The sequence below is a fragment of the Carassius auratus genome, unplaced genomic scaffold, assembly GCF_003368295.1.
Source record: "Carassius auratus strain Wakin unplaced genomic scaffold, ASM336829v1 scaf_tig00216128, whole genome shotgun sequence".
Lineage (NCBI taxonomy): Eukaryota > Metazoa > Chordata > Actinopteri > Cypriniformes > Cyprinidae > Carassius > Carassius auratus.
Window position 1 is genome coordinate 462,820 of NW_020528425.1, and position 22,016 is coordinate 484,835.

The 22,016-nt window shown below is 37.9% G+C and overlaps 1 protein-coding gene across 2 annotated transcripts; it reads right to left on the bottom strand.

Moving 5' to 3' along the window:
* Nucleotides 1–293: 293 nt before the first annotated feature.
* On the bottom strand, nucleotides 294–21,945 carry LOC113097174 (multidrug resistance-associated protein 1-like). Of its 2 annotated transcripts, XM_026262382.1 has the most exons (32): nucleotides 21,781–21,945; nucleotides 19,713–19,889; nucleotides 19,479–19,604; nucleotides 19,078–19,215; nucleotides 14,868–14,993; nucleotides 14,717–14,778; nucleotides 14,426–14,557; nucleotides 14,102–14,329; nucleotides 13,521–13,698; nucleotides 12,796–12,957; nucleotides 12,611–12,703; nucleotides 12,329–12,532; nucleotides 12,068–12,214; nucleotides 11,862–11,949; nucleotides 11,533–11,602; nucleotides 10,520–10,646; nucleotides 9,704–9,880; nucleotides 9,385–9,552; nucleotides 9,116–9,302; nucleotides 8,901–8,942; nucleotides 6,535–6,586; nucleotides 5,963–6,086; nucleotides 5,661–5,868; nucleotides 4,517–4,827; nucleotides 4,183–4,382; nucleotides 3,943–4,069; nucleotides 3,764–3,865; nucleotides 2,713–2,859; nucleotides 2,458–2,616; nucleotides 2,133–2,299; nucleotides 1,854–2,048; nucleotides 294–1,721 (listed from the first exon to the last, which is right to left on the bottom strand). In XM_026262382.1, the coding sequence occupies exons 1-32, from the start codon at nucleotides 21,826–21,828 to the stop codon at nucleotides 1,613–1,615; spliced, it is 4,581 nt and encodes a 1,526-aa protein (XP_026118167.1). In that variant the 5' UTR covers nucleotides 21,829–21,945; the 3' UTR covers nucleotides 294–1,612. The 2 variants fall into 2 exon arrangements, with proteins under 2 accessions (XP_026118167.1, XP_026118168.1); XM_026262383.1 differs by lacking the exon at nucleotides 8,901–8,942.
* Between the last annotated feature and the right edge of the window lie 71 nt (nucleotides 21,946–22,016).

The following is a 22,016-nucleotide window of genomic DNA, read 5'->3' on the forward strand; positions in this document are numbered from 1 at the left end:
CCTTCCTTATACTGAATTTGTCTGTGTGTATTAATACTAGTATTTTATCCATAATCTAAAACTTTAAATCTGTATTTATATATTTTGTACTGTATTTTTTTATATATATTTATAACATTTCCATGCACACTTCATGAGTGACTCTCAAACTTGAAAATGCTCTTTTTATTTTCTGGACCGCTTCAGTAAAATAAAATGTTGGTAGCAGTGATCAGAAATCATTTTCCTTCTCACTGTCACAAAACATTTTGAAAGACGTTTCAGAAGTACAACACTTAAAACACTAGCAAAAGTCTCTTTACAAAATTTTATTCATATTTCCCCTGTACATATCAGCCTGATTTATTAAACTAAGCACACTTAAAACTAGTGCATGAATACAAATCAAATAATAACATTATGTTTACATACAAATCATATAAATATGTAACAAATCAGATATATATTTTTTATCATTCAAAGTGTATCTTTGTCAGTTCTTTAAAAAAACAGATTGGCCTTTAAAAACTCAGAAGGCTTAAATGATCTAGAGTGGAGGAACTGCTGAATGAAACAACATGGCGCACAAGCGTACATTCAACAGATATATGGTATACAGCAAACAGAGTGAAGCACACAGCACACAGCTCAGTAGGTACAGCCATCAACAAGACAACCTGTCCTTAAAGAACTACTACGATTTAGGTATCTGAACCTTAAAATGGCATTGGATTATTCCTACTTGTTTTTTAAACATCACTCCCAATAAAGCTGAAAAATAAACCCTAGTTTGAGGTTTATATTAAGAACAGTAAGTGCGTTCATAATTTTTTGGTGAAATGATCACTGAGAAATAAGAGTAAACAAAGATCATTAATCAAACGCAACTAAATAAATTACCAATGAAAACAGAAGGTCAGTGCAGACTCTACTGCATGACATTGGTAAGATGATGCTTAAGCCACCATTAGTGGGAGATACCCAGTAATAAATATTGTAACAGATATTCTCAAACTATAAATAAAGATTAAATGAGAGTAAACAATGGAAATAAAAGTAGAGATTTCAAATGTGACGCTTCTTTGATGATGAGAATAGCTTCAAATATGAAATTTGGCTTGGGATGGAGTACCTTATGCTCAAGGAGTGATTTCCCAGCAGCTGTTTGGTCAATAAACAATTGATCACTGCATCAATGGTACACTGCACAGAGAAACTTTGTTCTTTACTCGTTCTAGTGAAACTAAAGTTGCAAGTATAATTGTTTTCATGACCTCACAATCAACCACTGGCAGCGAAGTGTGGCTTAGTGGTGAACTGAGAAGTCTTCCAAAATGAAATTTCCAACAAAAACAGCCATGAATAAATCAAACTGGTTTCAAACCTCCCAAATTTTAGGAGCAAACATCATTTAAAGCAGCATTTGCAGTGAAACCTTTAAAATGTGATTGAAAATGGAGGGATACAATAGCTGAGGATGGAGTGGTGTCATGTTCACACGGTGTGAGTGTGTGAGCTCCAGGCCCACAGAAGAGGTACCTTCAGAGTCCATGTCTCGCAAGGTCCACTCTCAAAGGGCTCTAGTCTGTGATATGTCCTGGATGAACAGAGGGCTCTTCAGCCCCTCTACTTTTCAGACCAAACCTGAGTCTTTGGCCATCTTGTAGAAAATTCCCTTCTTGGCAATTAAATTGGACGGAGAACCAAATTCTGCCATCTGGCCTTTATCGAGAACCAGCACCCTTTGAAGAAATCATAGAGGGAACATTTTTTAAGTATTATCATATAACAATTATAATTTTTTTTTTCTTTTTTTTTACAATTATTTAATATTCTTGAAGTTTCATTATTTAAAAAAATAAATAAATGTATACCTAGTGTAGTCCATGATGGTGTTGAGACGGTGGGCGATGGTCAGAACGGTGCAGTCCTCAAACTGAGTTCTGATAGTGGACTGAATCAGATTGTCCGTCTCCAGGTCTACAGCTGCGGTGGCTTCATCCAAAACCAGAATCTTGGTCTTCCTCAGGAGAGCTCGGGCCAGGCAAACCAGCTGCCGCTGGCCCAAACTGAAGCCCAGAATATCCAGTCAGAAACATCATATCAGATGTTAATCAAATGATGAGTAAACATGGCTGAGAAGGGGTTTGTACCTGAGATTCTCTCCTCCCTCTGAACACTCATGGTTGAGTTTGTCAGGCAGGCCAGACACAAAGTTCTTGAGATGTGCGAGCTCCAGAGCTCTCCAGACCTCCTCATCAGTGTAGCCATCAAAGGGGTCCAGATTCATACGCAAGGAACCAGAGAACAGCACTGGATCCTGAGACAGAGAAAAGAGGTGTTTAGAAATAAGAAAGAAAAACTAAAAGACTAACATTTTCATTGGCAAGAAAGCATTTTAACAGATTAAAACTTTATTGTTGATGTCCTCAAATGGGTGACTTTAAATCAATGTTTCGTTGTATTTAAGTGTGGTACCTGAGGAATGATTGTGATTCTGGATCGTAGCTCATGCAGGCCCAGCTCAGCGATGTTGACCCCATCTACACAAATCTGCCCCTGAGACGCCTCGATGATGCGGAACAGCCCTAGTGTCAGTGAGGACTTTCCTGCTCCTGTCCTACCCACAATTCCCACCTAAGAAAACAAACAAATACATGATTTACAAAAAAAATGTTTATTGATGAAGTCAAAGCTTGAGAAGATTCTGAATATTGCAATGGCTCCAGGCACCTTTTCTCCTCCCTCAATGTTGACCGAGATATCAGAAATAGCCAGCTCTAAGTCGTCTCTGTATCTCAAGCCAAAGTTGCGGATTTCAATATGACCAGTGGTCGGCCAGCCAGCAGGCAGAGTTGAGTTCTCGGACCTCCATTCAGCCTGTAAACAGAGACATTGATGCAGCATAAACCAATCAGATGTCAACAATCCATCTTTAAGATGGAAACCAGAAATACATGAAGTTAACTTGAAAGACTTTCGTGACATTTATATGTCCTGCAGTGTGACGTGCTGTAGTTCATCTAATATTATTTGAATATATAGCTAAATGCTTATAACACTTCTATTTAGAAGACTGGGGCGGTTAGGATGTTTAAGCGTAATGTTTAAATCTAAATGTAATTAAGTGTCATTTATTCCTGTGATGCAAAGCTGAATTTTCATAAGCCATTGCTCCAGTGTCACATGTTCCCTAGATATCTTTGTCAGTGTATGTGTGTTGACTGAGATACTGTGACTTTTGATCAATTTAATGCATCCTTGCTTTATAAAATTACTAACATTTGAATGTTAGTCTAAAGAATCTAATTTTTTATAAAGTGTACGTAATCATTTATAAAAATTGTACGTAAAAATCACTTTAAAAAATTCATTTGTCGAAATGATGGTCCATTTAAACTGAGCAAGTGAACAAAAAAAAAGTTCATTACAAATAATAATAAAAAAAAAAAAACAGTGGTCAGCATACCTAATGGAAAAAAGACCAGTTGCAAGATCACAGACATTGACTTTCCTTTCATACATAAATACAAATTGTAGCCGTAGACTTAATAAATGTTGGCAAAGAAAAAGTCCATGGAGATGTCAAATAAATGATTTAAAGCTCTGGAAACTATTGCCACATTTTGTAGACATATACTATCCCCCACCACTTCATGTGTGCTACATATCCTCATCTCTCTAGTACAGTGGGAGATAAGTTAGAAAACAAGGCTAATCACAGATTGGACTCTACACAAGAACAGATTGAACACACACACAATCTGCCTGCTGGTGCACTGACCTCTTTCTCTGTGTCTCCATATTCCTTCACCCTCTCCACCGCTACTATGTTAGTCTCCAGCTCAGAGGACATCCGCACCAGCCAGTTCAAAGATGTTGTGACCTGTGAGAAATACAGAACTAGTAAGGATTTGGATGTACATTTGGTCTGTATCTCATCTTTTTAGAAGTTAAACTGACCTGCAGCGCATAAGAGATGGACAGCCCCATGATACCCGGACTCAGACTGTCCCGGGCCATCACTGCAAAAAGCGCTGCAAATGTCACAATACAGTTGCCCACAAACTCTAACCTCACTGCCAGCCATCTGCAGAGACACAAAGACACACACAAATGATCAACTGTCCAAAAAACAAAACACCACTACATCAAACTTAATGACGCGTAAACCAGAAAACTGAATCTTCTGCGAATTCTCACCGGTTGGCTACAATGCTGGGGAAATACGCTTTCTGGTTGTGGTCCACTCTTCCGTCACTCTCTCTGATGAAGCGTTCCTGCTCGCCAAACGCTCTGATCACACTGGTGCCCAGCAGCGTCTCGTTGAAGTGCGTGTAGACAGGAGAGCGGCTCACAGACTCCAGTCGTTTCAGTTGCCGAGAGGATGCCACGTAGAAACGCTAACAGAGAGAAAAAGGCAAATGTTAGAGCAGCACCCACCATTACTACACTTACACTTTCTATCTAAATGTTTTTTAGCCTACAGAATAACTAGCCTTTCCTAATAAGCAGCTGCGTGGAATAAATAACTGACCTGTACAAAGAAGTAAAGCAAGCCCAGCGGCGGGATGATGATGGCCACCAGCGGAGTGGCGACGAGGATGACAGCACATGAACCCAGCACATTAAACAAGGAGCCCATGAACATTTTAATGATGCTAGGGATGACCGTGTCAATGGTGTCCGTCTCTTTGGCAAAGCGGTTGACCAGGTTGCCACTGGGCGTGCGTTCGAAGAAAGACATGGGCGATCTCAGGACGTTGTAGAGCATCGTCTGGTGCAGGTAGCGGGAGGCTAAGATCCCACCCACAGACACTGACACAGAATAGCAGAACACTGCAATGCCTGTCAGAGAGAAAATGAAAAAGAAAAAATAAAGAGAGAAATACGGCTTTTCAGAATCAAACTGGTTACTGGACAAAACATGCTTAAATATTAATAACTGAAAAAAAATATATATAATGACAAAATATACAAATGGTATATTAATGACAAAAAATATATAATATAGAGGGATCCAGAGTTGCATAAAAATGCATTAGCTTAAAAAAATTCTGACATTAAACAATACTCAAAATGTTACCTTAAAGTAAAAAAATATTATGAAAATACAATCATTTTTAATTTGCAGCTTTTTATAACTTGTGAAATTGACATGGTATTTAAAAAAAAATTATATTTTAGTAAATTTTGGAAGGTATTCGAAAAAAGTATTCCAATGATGTAATATTGTATTTCGAAAAAGAGACACGTTGGCACACCATTAAATATTTTTTAGTTCTAACCAACATTGACGATATGCCCTGTAACTTCACTGTTGGTTTATTGAGCTTTGGAATACCAACTTTTCCTTTTTGTGATTTTTGTAGTTGCCCACTCTAACTGAGATTTCTGCCTTGCTGGATGCGTGCACTTATCATTTTTGCCGAACTGTCAATTCCAATCAAAATATTTACTGTTACCTGAAATATTAATGTTAAACTGCAGCCCCCAAAACACAAGCCCTGTTAAAGCAATGTATTTATTTTACCGAATTTCACAATTCAATATGGTTTTTAATTTTAAAGACATAAAACGAAGGAATATACATTTATACATTTTAAAAGCACGTTTTCAAGAATTTAGAAAAGCTAAATATATGCAATAACACAAAACAACATAAATGTCTCTTAAATCACCTTGTGTGAGTCCGAAGGCTCCATACACCCCTAAACGCATCTCTCTGTTGGGCTGCGTGTTGTTGATAACAGGGTCATCTGTCCAGAGACTGAGCCAGTAGTTTGAGCCCAGAGAGGACAGATGATGACAGAAGAACAGAAAGATACTGAAGATGGACAGGGGCAAGCCGATAGCCTTCATGTACTCCCAAAACACGGACAGCTTCACCTGCACAACACACAACGTTCACTTAATCTCAAATTCAGATGGAAATAGGAACCATGATCTCACATCCTGACATAGAGAGATGGCTGACTCATACCCTGCCAGTGTTGGCCTTGTCAGCCTCAGTCAGTCGGGAAGCTTCTGTGGATTTGGTCTTCTTTGCGGCCGCAACATCATTGGCTTCAGTTTTGCCTGCTGCGTTAAGAGAGATCTGACTCTGCCTACAGGACACAGAGATAGAGCAGGCTAGCAAATAATGTCTAAATACTAGTAGTTAAATGTTTAATGGTCATTACATATAAGACAGAGTCTTTATCAACCATAATTCATTTTTAGGATCTAGCACAAACAAGTGTGTGATGCAGTAAGGTTTGGTTCTTGTTTTCTATCTGTCAAACAAATGGATGGCATGTGAAACGACTGATTCAATGACTCAGGATTTGGTCACTATGTTTCTCAAACTCACAAATGAAATTGTCAGTGAATAACCAATTATATTTCCTCCTGTTTTTCACACAAATCTATCACGAGACTTCAGAAGACATGTGCAGAAAGCAATGCACAAATTAGGAAAGACAAAATGTCTCGCCACTAGTGATTCATCATGTTGCAACATGTCTAGACGCAGTGTTTATACATGAATGGGAAAAGGTATTCGGTCTCTCTTACCCCAACACAGCAGCAGGGCCCCCATTCTCAAGACCTTTCCGTGGAACTGCTTCTGTGGATGAGAAAATATGGTAACACTTTATTTTACGGTTATATCTATTAGTTGCTTATTACTAATAACTTACTTTTCTCTCAATAAATTGTTAATTTCCTGCTTATTAATAGTGAGAAAGGTATTAATAGTGAGATAGGGATGTAGAATAAGGTCATGTAGAATAAGGCATTAATATATGCTTAATTAGCACTACTACATGGCTAATATTCTATTAATATGCATACTAATAAGCAACTAATAGATGTAACTGTAAAATAAACTGTTACCGAAAATATATCCTACATCACACAGAATTACATGCATATCTTCCTGTAAGCTTCATACTTTTCCATGTCCATACCAATGACTCCTTAAACTATTCCGTTACAGAAGACAAGCTTTCTCATAATTATCTATAAATCATGTCATTCAAAAGCACATATGCAACACTATCGTTTTGCAACCAATTTTGTGATCAAGCAGCAACTAAAACGCAAGGCCGGACTCGAGTACAAACATGCCTAGATTTAATGTGGCAATAAAAGGCAATCGTAATTTGCTTCTAAGCAACCACACATCTCAGGTCAGCTGAAATGAAAGAGAGTCTACCAAAACTGTAGACACTAAATCAATGAACACGTTTACATGCACACCGGTAAGCTGATAAGTCACAAATATCAGCTTATTAAAATAACCAGTTTTCCCCGTTTACACACATCAGTAACCTGACAACGCAAGTAAGCTGTGTTTACATAACTTCATTAATAAATCAGGTTATTTCGCTGTAGGGACGTCAAAATATAATCATTTGCTCATCTGACTCAGAGTAGGCATATTCCATACATTTGTAAGTTGTGATGTTAAATTAAACTTGCAACATGTCAGCTTGCAACCATATTATCCTCTCAAGCAGTTATAAATGCAGTCCTGTGACCGATCCACTTCAAATACTACTGCATGTCATGAAAAACTCTGCTTTTGTTCAATATTTCCTGCTTTCTTTACTGCAAGATATTTGCTCAGTCTAGATGTGCATAAATCTGCACTAAGGGTGCGTTCCTGTCACGTATCACACACGTGCACTTCAATAAGCCAACAGAAAGCTGGATAGTGTGTTTACATGCCATGCGTAATCTGAGTAAGAGGCAAAAAACTCTTACGCCGTTTATGACCCAACTCCGATAAAAGAAAACAGGTTATCGCATTTACATGACCAAATGCATTTTTGGCTTATTAAACATAATCGGCTTAAGAATGTGCATTTAAATGCACTCAGCGTTTTAGGCTCAGAGGTGTGGGTTAAGGTTAGAAGAATCACCCGCAGGCTGCCCAGCACCTCAGACACATGAGGAACTGGCACAGTGACAAGACTGGTGAATGTCAAATGCTAAAGCCATTCACAGTGCAAATGTCCTGCACAGACTACAAAGACCTTTCCCTGGATATCTGAAATGTAATGATCTTATTTCTAAATAATGTTTAAATATCATTTCTATTTCAAATAAATGTTAGCCTTTTGAACTTTCTATTCAAAGAATTAAAAAAAAAAAAAAACACTTGAGCACCAAATTAGCATATTAGAATGCTAGAATTCGCAGAAACAAAAATCTAAAAAAAAAAGAATATATAAATAAAAAGTACTTTTTAATTGTAATAATTTTCCCACAGTATTACAGTTCTTATTTTGGTAACACTTTACAGTATTTAAAGCCTTTATGTATAATGCATTAGAAAGGGTTAGTGAATGGTATAATGCTTTATAATTATTCATAATGGTTATTGTAATATATTAAACCTTTTCGTAAATAATTACAACCAAATTTAAAATATGTAGTGTTGATAAATGTTATGATGTATTAATTGTCGTTACAATTATTTATGAGCTTGTACAACAGATTAGAAGGTGCTTTACAAGGCATAATTAATGGACTAACTAATTTTATAATGCATTATGCATGTTTTTTATTCATTTAGGTTTTGATCAAATAAATGCAGTCTTGGTGAGAATAAGAGGCTACAAACAGCAGTGCATTTTGTCAAAAAGTGTCATACATTAATTATGTAGTAAAACTCACATCATTGCATGGCTCTCAAGTGAGCCGAGATGGGATGCAATTCGATTTACTCCATCAAAATGAAGCGCAGTGCAAAGGTCAATCTAAGCGTTATGAGATATAGTCCAATAGTAATGAAATGGGAAAGAACTAAAACAACCCAGTGTGCACCTCCAATATTTCAGGCCTCAGAGCAGGATAATAAACCCTTTTCTAACATGCAGTACAGGCAGACCTATTTAATCTATACGGCCCGGGGACAAATTACACCCTCAAACCTTCAGATTTCCCTTTCTCGTCCTCTGCTTCCCCTCCCTCCTCTGAAGAGCCAACAGAGGGGACACAACAAATAAGAACAAATGGAGATGAAAACACAGACATACACTACACAAAAATCACACACAATGTGAACAATAGTAATCATTTACAGGAAACGGCTATGTGAAAGGACAGACACGTGAAAGAAGTTCAGACATGAGGAGGGCAGCCTCACCTCCCACGGACTCCTCCTCCTCCTCCTGCTCTGTGTTGCTGTAGGTATGCAGGAACTCAGCGAAAGCACCCTGTCTGCCCAACAGCTCGGTGTAAGAGCCCATCTCTGTGATTTCCCCATCCACCATCACCAGAATCAGGTCAGCCTGGGGCAGGAAGCTCAGCCCGTGGGTCACCAGAACTCGTGTCTGAAAGAGTACCATGTGTGATGTGAAATGTCTATAAGAGGTGTATACATATTTGGATAATACATAGCTAAAATGGCCTTACTCTGCCCTGTAGCAACCCTTGAGGTCCGATGACCTTATCAAAGATGTGTTTTCCCACATGAGCGTCCACAGCCGAGAGTGGGTCATCCAGCAGATACACTGCACAGCTGCAGTACACAGCCCTGGCCACACTCACCCGCTGTTTCTGACCTCCGGACAGATTCACGCCCTAAAAATACAATGTCACGTGATTAACCCAACTGACTGCTATTTAAATCATGTCAGATTGTTGCATTCAAAAGCAGCCCGTGACACCATGCAGCATTAACCCTCAATCTATCGTGCTCGTTTATGACAAAGTGTATGAAGTCTTTATTTACCTTCTCCCCAATCTCTGTGGAGTCTCCTCCAGGTAGGACCTCCAGGTCTGGTAGGAGAGCACACGCCTCCACCACCTTCTGGTACCAACTGTCTTTTGCCTCCCGTCCAAACAAAATGTTGTCTTTGAGAGTGGCGTTCTGGATCCAGGCCTGCTGAGGCACGTAAGCCACAGAGCCCTGAAAAACATCAGATGCTCAATGCATTTCTTTATCATCCTATTATCAATGATTTCCAAATACACAGGGCACACCAAAATTCTTGGACCACTTTGAAAAACTGATATTCTTCTTTCATACTGTTCTTAAGATTCATTTTATCCTTAAATGTCTTCAAGGCATTGTTATTAATAAATAAATACAAAGACAGGTTTCGACACATAATTAACCATTTCTAAATCAAATAAATACATTTGGGACATTGATCATGTGACAGTCAGATGTTTCTGCTTTCACAGAAGCACAAGACGCTTTTTGGAACATTTCCAAATCACGTGGAGTTGACGCCAATCAAGGGAACAAACCTAATACGAAGACATTACGAAATTCAAACTTTCATTACACTGTTATGCTGCTAATATAATGAAATGAATGTAAAAGCTATGAATATCTATAAAAAAAATTATAGTAGATTATATTTTAAAATATTCAATTATAATGGACGATATAGTGGTCTGAAAAGTTTGAGCCCCAGTGCAAACACTACATAATCTATTCAACTTAAATACCACAAAGCACTTAGCTCAAAGAGCAACTGTTTCCACACAAAATAATTTCAGACCACCTTGCAATAAAGAAGTCCACAGCTTGTGTCAGTACCTTGATCAAGACAGATCCTTCTTGCTTCTGCATCTCTCCCAGCAAAGCTGAAAGCAGAGAGGATTTCCCTGAACCCACGTGCCCTACCACAGCAACAAGCGCCCCCTCAGGGATACGCACATTAATCCTGAAGAGACAGAGAGACACGCCGAGTCAAGAACAGATACAAACAGTTCAAGCAACATGTGGTCAGAGGCGGCATTGTGTCATGAAGGTTTAAAAGACTTCATTCATCCATTGAGATTCATTCACTTCATTGTTGATCGAACATTTCAGGCAAATCCTTCAGAGTGTACTGATTGAGGTGTATTCAGAGTGAACAATAATGCAAGTCAAATTACACAGTTCAAAGCATGATTTGAAGTAGATGAGTTTGAAATTAATCTAAGATTGAAAGCAATTCAGCATTCCCAAATTTCATTCTCCCTCTCATTAATATCAGTGGAGATTCACCGGATTACATTTCTTCTGGCGACTGATGCTCTCCTGTTTCGGGGTTCATGCGCATGTACTTACCTGTAATGTCCTCAGGAGTCTGTTTCACTGGTTGTGCTCTATGTAACCGCAATAGTCATGTTAATGCTAAAAGTCATTTTGATGCCTTCAAAATAACAATAACAACATTTGTGTAGAGTGCATAGAGCTGGGAATTGATAATGGATATTAAGCACAAAAAAAATGTTCATGACATTCTGTAACCAACGGTTCTTAAAGGTTTTCTAATGTGCAAATGGCAAACAAATGACTAATCAGTCTTATGTTAGACTTGTCACTGACACTTTCAGTTAAAGAAACACATTATTAAAAAAAAGTGTTGTTTGTGTTTAGTTTTAACTAACTGTTGAGGGAAACTGGTGCTTCTTTAAAAGTAATAAAATAGTTGTACATGGAATCGTTCATCAGAATTGTGAAATTTCGTACCATTCCCATCCCTAGCGCTCTATAACACTGAACAAGTTGCTATTTATTGGCTCACATAGTGTCTTTTTTACATGCAAAGAAATTGTTGTTACCTCTTCAAAGTAGGGGAGTCGCCTTTAGACCAGCTAAAAGCTCCGTCCACAATCCTGATGCTGTCAGGAGCTGAATGAGCAGGAAACAACAATGAAGTCTCTTAAGTGTAGATCAAAACACACGGGCTGTCTTTGAACCCACAGATCTACTGGACAGCTGCTACTCTCTCATACAATGCTGTTTTATGTCTGTCTGTGGAAACTGTTTGGGGACTGGAGTACTTCATCATGAGTCAAATACGCATTGAATACAAAAAAATGCACAACACAAAATACAGCACATTTGTTTGATTCCAGATTTGAAGTGCTTGTTAATCAAGTTGACTTACTTGCAGTGATGGCCGGCCGCTCCACATTGTCTTCATCCAACTCCTCATGGGACAGAAACACACGCAGACGCTTCATAGACACACTGGCCTGATGGAAGCAATAAATTTCACAGTCATAACCATTTTTAAATCACATGGCATGTTCCTGGATTTCTGTGTTAACCGTGCTATATCGTGCTAGAGAGAGAGAGGGGGGCGGGTAATACCTGCACCATGCTGCTGATGACCATGGGCAACATATTAAGAGGGAAGCGGAGGATGTTGAACAAGGCCAGAGAAACGAACGCCTTCTGTGCATCCAAAACATTGTGTTCATCTATTAACACATATACTGCAAACGTGGAAAGGGCAACCTTTGTAAAAGAGACAAGATGACAAAAGCAAATGTCACTGCACAACCATAAGGTAACATAAAAAAGTGGGCTATAATAATGATGAAAAAGTAGAACTCAAAAGGCACCACCTACCAAAAATGGTGCACAGACCCAAGTAAAGGTGGACACAGCTCCAAGGTAAGCCGTCTTCTTCAGCACACGCAATTCACTCTCTCGGATGGCAGACACTTTGTCTTTGAATGCCAGTTCCCATGCGTAGAGTTTAAGGACTTTAATGCCATTCATCACCTCATTCATAAGCTTGATCCTACTGTCCTTGCTTTTCATTTGGGCAACCTGTGGATGAGTGGGTCAGATTAACAAAGGTAATCTAATTAACAAAATTGCTTGCCGAGCAGGAAAAGAGGTGCAAACCTGGTAGGTTTTAGTTTTCATGGCAATGACTGCATTTAGAGGAACCATCAGCACCATCACAGCAACTCCAGCAAGCACAGAAGGACCCAGATTCTTAGAACAAAATAGCACAAAATAGAAATGGGTATTAGTGATGTGTAATGAAACGAGCATTCAAGCCAAGACACCTTTGTGTAGGCACATACCTGCCACAGGAAGTAAAGGGCCAGGATAACCTGCAAAGGTGCTGACCAAATCATGTTGATATAGGTGATGAGGTCCATAAAACGCTGAGCATCTACAGACATCAGATTCACAATCTCTCCAACAGTGGATGTTCGTCGCGCAGCATTGGTAATGACCAAGGCCTTCACAAAATGAAGGAAAATATTATAAATCACTACTTCCACCATTATTATTATCATTATATATGTATATATTTTGTACTTTTTAAAAAGGAATTCAATTTTTTTTTTAAAGTAAAGCAATGAATTACTTTATTCAGCAAGAATGCATTAACCTGATCAAAAGTGACAGTAAAATACATCTAGTATAGTGTACATTTATAGTATACAGCTGTGACATGAACAAAATACACTTCACAATATATTACAGTACAAATTATTGTAATTGTTTTCTTGATCAAACAAATGGCCTTGGCGAGCATGTTGCTCACACTTTCGAAAAAACTAAAAAAATCTTACTGACCCCAAACTTTTGAATGGTACTGTATATAGATTTTAAGTCATACAAGTTAAAAAACATTTATCTAAAATTGTGTTCTGAGAGATAAAGTATGTCATATTCACATTTGACATGCATTTTATTTATTTTTTGCAGTTTTTTTTAATAAAACAAATAACCTCTAAATATGCATGAACACTGTATTATTCCATGTTACAGACATTTTAGCAATCAAAAGTCCACTTACTTTCCTGTACACGGCACCGACAATGGCCGTACGTAACCTCATGCCTGTCACAAAGCAAACATGGAAATATTTCTGCAGAATGAGGGTTTGCACACAGGCACAAACTAACAGCAAGGTGGTGTAGAAGTAGCCATGCCAAGTGGGGGCACTTGAATCATTCACAAACTGGATCAGTAGCCTAAGTTAAAAAAAGACAGAAGTCACATGAATATAAATTAACATGTAAATCGTGCAGTAGAATGCAGTTCTTCTGGATTCAAGTGGGAGAAAAATTAGCAAACTGGATAAAGTTTCACTGCTAAACTTCAAAGGATTAGAAAGGATTTAAACATGGTCCAGAGGCAAAATTTGATGGCACAACTTCTCAGCATGCCAAAACTAACTCTTCACTAGAGCTCTTTAAAGAGCCACAGCTGTTGTTTTGACAGAGTGGCCTTCCCACAGAGTTAAAGTCATATCAAAGGCAGAGGGCACACTTGCACTTTCCCCTGCAGAGAACTACTGCTTCTGAGCTCAGCACAGATGGGAATAATCTCACGTGAAAAAAAGAAAGAGATGATACTTATGCTGTATATTCATACCTGAGAATCACGGGCCCAACAAACATCAGGATGTCATGAATAATCTTATACAGAGAGCTGACGAGAAAGTATGGTCCAAAGGTTCTGCAGAGCGCGCAGAAAAGGGACGGCTCGCCAGTTTTCTGAAGGGTTTTTGCAAGCAAAATCTCAGACTCTTCTATTGGTTGTCCATCCTTCTTTTCTCCCCTTGAAGCTCTTTTTGGGGAGTAGAGTGTCTTATCTACTGGCCTAACACAAAAAGCATAACCCAATCAGAGGATTAATCATTTTTGCAGCAAGCTGTCTACTTGAAAGAAAGAGAAAAAAAAAAAAATCACTTCTGACCTTTTGACCTTGTTGCATTCTTGGTCCCAGCGGCGCACCAGCTGTGGCACCACTTTTTGAGACTTATCCTCTGTGTTGAGCGACCACAGATCCTTCTCTTCCAGAGGCCTTTTATAACCAGTCACCATCAATCTATGAGGAAACAAGAGGAACATACATCAAGAAGAAAAAACATTGAGTCTGAATACAAGCTAAAAATGAAGGATTCAGCAGACAGAAGATTTAAATTGATGAGATGAATGGGATCAAGAAATTACGTGAGTAAGGGAGGCAGTCATTTATTTTTCTCACCCTGTGATCCACCAGAAAGTGATTCTGGACAGGAATGAAGCTCCTGACTCTGGACATGGATTCTGTACAGAAACATTCACAGCGCTGGCCATCAATTCAACATTCATATAATAAGGCATTCCTCTACCTTCCTTAAGTAAAGTTCACTAACCGAGTCTTTGACAGCCTGTGAAAAGAGCGGAGGCTTGTCGGACAAGCAGGCCAGGATCAGGGAGATGAGCACCATGGGGTAATATATGTAGAAGGTGGTATATTTGAACACATTCACACTGGCAGGCTGAAAGGAAAGACACAACACTTTAAGGGTTTCCTCACATTTCAAACAAACCTGCTTTGTGTTTTAATCTGTACTTTAGAACTGACTGTCCTTTTGCAATTGATGAAATATGTGTTTATCCAGTTTGCTCAATATGCTATACATGTGCATCTAAAAAGAAAAAAAAGTTTAATATATTCTAGATTCATTGGTAAAGTTTCATTATTTCAAACATTTTTTTTGTTTTAATTTTGATGATAAGAGCTTACAGCTCATGAAAGTCAAAAATCCAGCATCTCAAAATATTAGAATATTTACATTTGAGTTACACTAAATGACCATCGCTACAGTATAAATTTCAGGTATCTCTTGTTCTTTAAAACCACAATAATGGGGAAGACTGTGGACTTAGGAATGGTCAAGAAGACAATCATTAGAGAACCTTTTCATAGTACCAGAACTAATTGTGGAACTACCCACTTTTGGGCATTTTTGCACTACCGGAACTGGTTGCTATTTTAGTACGGGATTGCCTTTTTCGAGAACCAAATTAGCTCCTACTCCTGAGCAGGGTGTAAACAGCACAATTGGTACTACAAGTGACGTAAGAAGACACTGATTGGCCAGACACGTTCAAAAACAACCTCACCCGCCATGATTTAAAACGCAGTGTAAACATACTGTGTCAACTTATTTTGCAAGTATGATGAACAGCGATAGATGGACGGACGCTGAAGTGCAGGCACTTGTAACAAATGTAGCACTGCCAGTTATCATTGGAGATTCTTAGTCCTCCTTTCTGTTCTTTCAATCGCTTTACGTTTACGTCGACATTCTATGTCCATTACTGTGAAACATGTGAGACACAACAAAAACACAGCTCTGATCACAGCGTCCTCCATCTTCCTGTTGTGAACGTTATTCTTATTTGTTAATGTTGTTAAATACCCCGCACAAATGACATTGCTATCGACCGGCTTACATCACATCCTAGTACACACTGTCAGTGTGAATGCAACCCTTTAAATGGTACTGGGAAATAGTTCGCGCAAAATCGTCCCGGTACTTTAGTACTGTACGTTTAGTTCTGGAACTAAAGTGGTGCGAAAGGCCCTACTGACACCCTCTACAAAATAGGGTGAGTCATAGAAGGTCATTACTGAAGGGGGTGGCTGTTCACAGGGTGCTGTATCAAAGCATATTGAATGCAATGTTGACTGGAAGGAACGAAAATGTTTAGGAAAAGGTGCACAAGAAACGAGGATGACCGCAAGCTTGAAAATACTGTCAGGCAAAGCAGATTGAAACACTTGGGAGAGCTTCACAAATAATGCTGTAATGCAATATATGACGGTAATGAATAAGTCCAATATTGTTATGTGCACTTCTAAATTCAGTCAATAATTATATATTACAAATTATACAGAATTTTGAATGCATTTTAAGAATACTTTTCTTATCAACTGGTCAAAACACCGCTATATGCTGCTTGAAAGTCCCGTGTGCATTCTGATGTAAACAAGCACGCATGAGAAGCACATGAGGAACACGTGAGAGATGCACTGAATGGAAGCACATTCACTTTATGACAGCAGATGGTGCTAAACTGCAGAAAATGCAGCCTTTACTCTGGAAAACCCATAAATAAAGCAGCTGCACTATTTTCTAGAACATATTTAAATAGCCATTCAAATCTGTTGATTTGGTGTGTTGTTCATCACGGTGCCTTAATATTAATGCTTAAATATTTAGACTTACTAGGCTATTTATTTTCAAACATTTTCTTACATTTTAATCTGGACTACAAACATGCTCTAGATATTGTTTGAAAGTGTTCTGATTCTTTACTGTTTGTTCAACAACTTTAAATTAGGGCTTAATTAATTAACATTAGTTAATTCATTAGTTAAACAGCAAATAAAAAATTCTTCTGAACATTCATTAATCTTAGTTATTCTGATTAATAACACGTTGTTAAACTCAAAAGTTGCAGCTCTGTTATTTAATGAGCTAACATGAACTAAGACATGTATTTTTTAACAGAAAATTAATAACTTCTGTAGCAAATATAGCTATCACTCATTGTGAATGTTAATGCATTAACTAAGGTAAACTAATGAGGTTTTATTTTAAAGAGATACCTATTGGTCTTTATAGTTCTTTTGCACTTTAATCTGTGTAAAACGTTTAACTTTATATATTTTTCTGTATTGCTTTATTGTATTTAAATGTTAAGTCATTTTTGTTATAAGAAAAAAATATTAAACCTGTTATACTGTATTATGACCACTTTTTTGAAAATACATTTCAATACCGTGATAATATCGTATACAGTGATAAAAACATTAGCAATTAATCGCAACATGAATATTGGATCCCAGCAAATTCCTCTTACCAAGTATAAAGGTAATAACCAAGCCAGAAGCATCTTAGCTGGGCTAAGGAGAAAAAGAACTGGACTACTGCTCAGTGGTCCAAAGTCCTCTTTTCTGATAAAAGTAAATTTTGCATTACATTTGGAAATCAAAGTCTGGAGTTTGGAGGAAGACTGGAGAGGCACAGAATCCAAGCTGGTTGAAATCCAGTGTGAGGTTTCTGAAGTCTGTGATGATTTGGGGTACCATACCATCTGCTGCTGTTGGTCCATTGTGTTTTATCAAGTCCAAAGTCAATGCAGCCGGCTTCCAGGAGATTTTGGAGCTCTTTATGCTTCCATCTGCTGACAAGCTTTATGGAGATGCTAATTTCCTTTTCCAGCAGGACTTTAGCACCTGCCCACAGAGCAAAAACTACTTCCAAGTGGTTTGCTGAATATGATATCACTGCGTTTGATTGGCCAGCAAACTCACCTGACCTGAACCATGTATGGAACTAATGGGATATTTTCAAGAGGTCCATAAAACGACATTTATGGACATTAACAATCTGGATAAGTAGCCTAAGATAAAAAAAGACTGAATTCACATGAGTATAAATTAACATGACAATCACACATCAGAATGCAGTTCTTCTGGATTCAAGTGCAAGAAAAGTGGGCAAACTGGATAAAGGCTCACTTTCAAGACTTCAAGTGTTATTATCAAAGGATTAGAGAGGATTTAAACATGGTCCCGTGCACAATTTATTGGCACAACTTCTCGTATGGAATCTATGGGATATTTTGAAGAGAAAGATGAGAAACAGTCGATCAAACAACAGAGACAAGCTAAGCAGTGCCACAGGCTGATCGCTTTCATGCCTCACCTCACTGAGGCTGTTGTTTGTGCTAAAGGAGTCCCGACCAATTATTGACTGTATAAATGAACATACTTTAAAGAACTTGAACTTTTCTGTTTTGTAAACCCTTTTTTGATTGATCGTAGGAAATATTCTAATTTTTTTTTTTTACTTTCATGAGCTTTAAGCTCTACTCATCAGAATTAAAACAAAACAACGTTTGAAATGTTTTACTTTACATGTAATGTAGCTATAATATTTGAAAGTTTCACTTTTTTGAAATAAGTTTCCACTTTTCTTTTTTACTTTTTGAGAAGCACCTGTATATCAATGATTATATATTTGTAGCTATATTAAAGATGTAGCAGTCAACATAGTACTGAGAATATTTCTTCTACAGAAACTGAAGAGTAGCTCTCAGTGTGGGAAGGGACAGGAAATGTAGCCTCTGCTGCGGTGCAGAACCCACGTGGCGCATGAGAGATCACGAGCGACAGAGACATTTTACACATTCATCCATTTACTGCATCTAAAACTGCTGATTCATTCATACACTATCTCTATTACATAGTTAACTATATGAGAAAAGAGTGAACAAAAATGAGTGTATTCAGACATTACAAACAACACATTCTAAATAACCAAAAAACTACTTAAAATGTGATCTGCCAATTCAGATTGAGGTTAATTTCCCCCCCCCCCCAAAAAAAACAAATGTAATTGGAATCACTAATGAATGTGGATTGGCTCAGGTTTGTAAATATCTTATTACATGTGTTTGTTAGCCATTCAGACTAAAAAAAACTAACTAAATTACATCTGAATTAAAAATATATATTACTACATGAACTGCAAAAAGTGTCCGTTTTAATGCAAAACTCATATTTACCTCATTCAGTGCATGCAGGATTTTGGAGCGAAAGGTGACTGTAGCGCACACTATGGTAATCAGCCAAAAATTGAGCATCACCCCTGAGGACTGGACCCCCTTCATCCGCTCATACTGGATCAAGAACGTAGCCAGCAACTAAAACACATCCAATTACAAAACTTTTTACTCAAATTTTGTAAACATCAAGCTAGGAATAGAACATGACTAGAAAACTTTAAGAAACTATAAACAATATTATGAAATATGGGAGTATTTGTTTGACTTGCTTCCCTTTGCTCGAGGCAGGAAAACAGGAAACTTTCATGCCATTTGAATATGAAATCAATGCAGAGCGAAGAGTAATTGACAAGCAAAGTAGTTAAATTCAGCACTTCCTTTTGTGAAAGAACAGGTCTCACCATTGTAACGCCAAGCATTGTGGGACTGACTAGGTAGACTGGGGCTACTGTAGCACCATGGCTTCTTTCCCAGAAAGAGTAGAAAACATCTGCCCAGCAGATAAGCCATAGGGTAAACCCAATAACCTGTTGGAGGAGAGTCACATGACTTTGAAACAGCTGTCTAGGCTAGTTTCAGGAAACACACTGCTACATAAAAAGCATTGTACCGGAATCCTTTTTGTTAATACTCACTGTTTTGGCTCTGTTGAGGTGGGTCATGCATATGTATCCACGGTCATTTCTTTTGAGGTATAGGATGTAGAATGGTGCAAACAGCCAGAGGTAGAGACAGGGTATCCAAAACAGCACTGTGTTCTGGAAACATGGTGTCAGGTCTGGATTGTGTGTTTGCCAGGTCCGGTTCCAATCCTGAAAACATGAGAGGACAAAAGAGATTCTTTGGATGAAACTTAGAAACAAAGTAATAACTGGAGTAGACACAGAGCTCTAGGCCCCCAGCAAAGCACACAAAGATTTAATGATGTGTGCAAGGAACAAACACTCTTAAAAGGACCTTTTAAGAGAACCAAAGTCAAGCGCAATCTTTTCTGCCCAACTGAGCAAAGCAGAGCAGAGAGGCTTCTTGACAAAAACAAGTCTCCTTTAAGTAGTGACATCCAAAACATGCCAAAAAAAAATGAACTGAACCTTTTCTAACGAAGAAAATCTAATCTTGTTCTCTGTAGGGAGCATCTCTTCCCATAATCCTTTCTCTGAGGAGGAATAATAGATCAATAAAAAAAAGGCTGCGCTCCTAAAATTTCAAGACCAGACATGAAATGTCCTTTACTTGACATTTTACCTATTGAACTAAATGCACTTGTACAACCTTACCAGCGGTCAAGATTCAAATTGATTATATGTCTGTTGTTGTTGTTTTTGCATTTTTATTCTGAATGGATGTTATTTGTTATATGTATTAAAAAAAATTTTATAAATAAAAAATTTGAGTTAAAAAAAAAAAAAGATACGTTTTGCTAAAAGAAGAAAAAGGACTGTTATGACCAATAAGACTTTTTGCATTGTGAAAATGTAAAAAAAGTAACATTTTAACCTTAATTTCTTGTTATTGTAACAAGGAAAGACATGAGAAAATGTAAAAAGATAAAAGCAAATAATACATTATTCCGATTGTAAATTATGTCACAGCAGTATTTGCTGGGCCTTTAAATTACTGTAATATAAAAAGTTTGTTTGAACAATAAAGCTACATGTCACAAAATTTTAATGAGAATTGAAAACATTTTACCTCAAATTCCCAGTACTTTGACAAGGAAGAAAACAATTATTTAAACACTAATTGTATGGCTTGATTGTAATACAAAAAGAGATTGATGAACTTTAAAAAACAATGTTTAATAAAAATTACTTTGTTAAATTTCCTTCATTATATTATTTTTATTATGGGGCATGTATTTTTTTTTAACCCTAGGCCTCCTAACCTTTCATTAATAATCTTTCATTGCATTGTAGCCTTGGACAGACAAAGGGTTAACAATGTTAACATAAAAGCTGAGAGAATTTCAAGAAAAGTGACATATTTTCTTGGCATGCAGTCTATGCATATGTATATGCATGTTTTGGCCCTCTGATCTTGAAGGGCAAACAGTCTGCCTAAACCCGTCAGACTACAACTATTACTGATAACCCACTGACCTGTCAGACCTGGAACACAAATAAACAAGACTTAATTATTAGATATGACAAATACATGAGTTCTCTAGTTAAGAGGAAACTACCTAGCATTAGAGGAATTAGCTAACCAAAAACAAGTCAGATCAGTGACAAGTCAACCCTTAAGTTTCACACTGTAATAACGACACACATTTAACAGGTGATCGTGTTATAAATCACTCTTAAATTAGACTGTCACAGAGAAATATCAACAGTGCAGTATTAAAGTCCACAGAGAGTTATAAGCATATGGTAGTTGCTGTGTGGCTAACCGGTTAGCTTAGCAACAGTGGCTGCGTCTCAAAACCTACTAAGCGGTCTACCTAGGCAGCATAATTCGGCGTTATAGGCGCATTCAACCCAAACTCATCTTTTAGGACCTGAATTTGATGCCTGAAAATGCTCTGACCCCAAAAAACACCCGTCAAAGCGCATATGAGGCCCCGAAATGATGCCTAGGTAGAGAGCTCGCTGTATTTTGAGACACAGACAAGTGTCTCCATGCCGCGGAACACAACCCGGTGAGCCTTGGCAATCTGTTAAAACAAAATATAGTCGTAATAATACATTTAATTTATTTACTCACCCAAAATGGATCAGAACCGTCCAAACTACAGAAACTGTCAATATCCATTCGCCCCGCAGGAAGGATCTGTTATAGTGTACTAGGTTTACACTGCCTCCGTTTCATAACCACTGCTCTGTGCGTGTTATGATGTTGGGGACCTGTGTAGAAGTGGGACGCATGGGCTGAAATATAGGGGGCGCTGTCACTTAATCAATTTAACAACTGACGCAACGGGAGCCACACACATGGCAAGC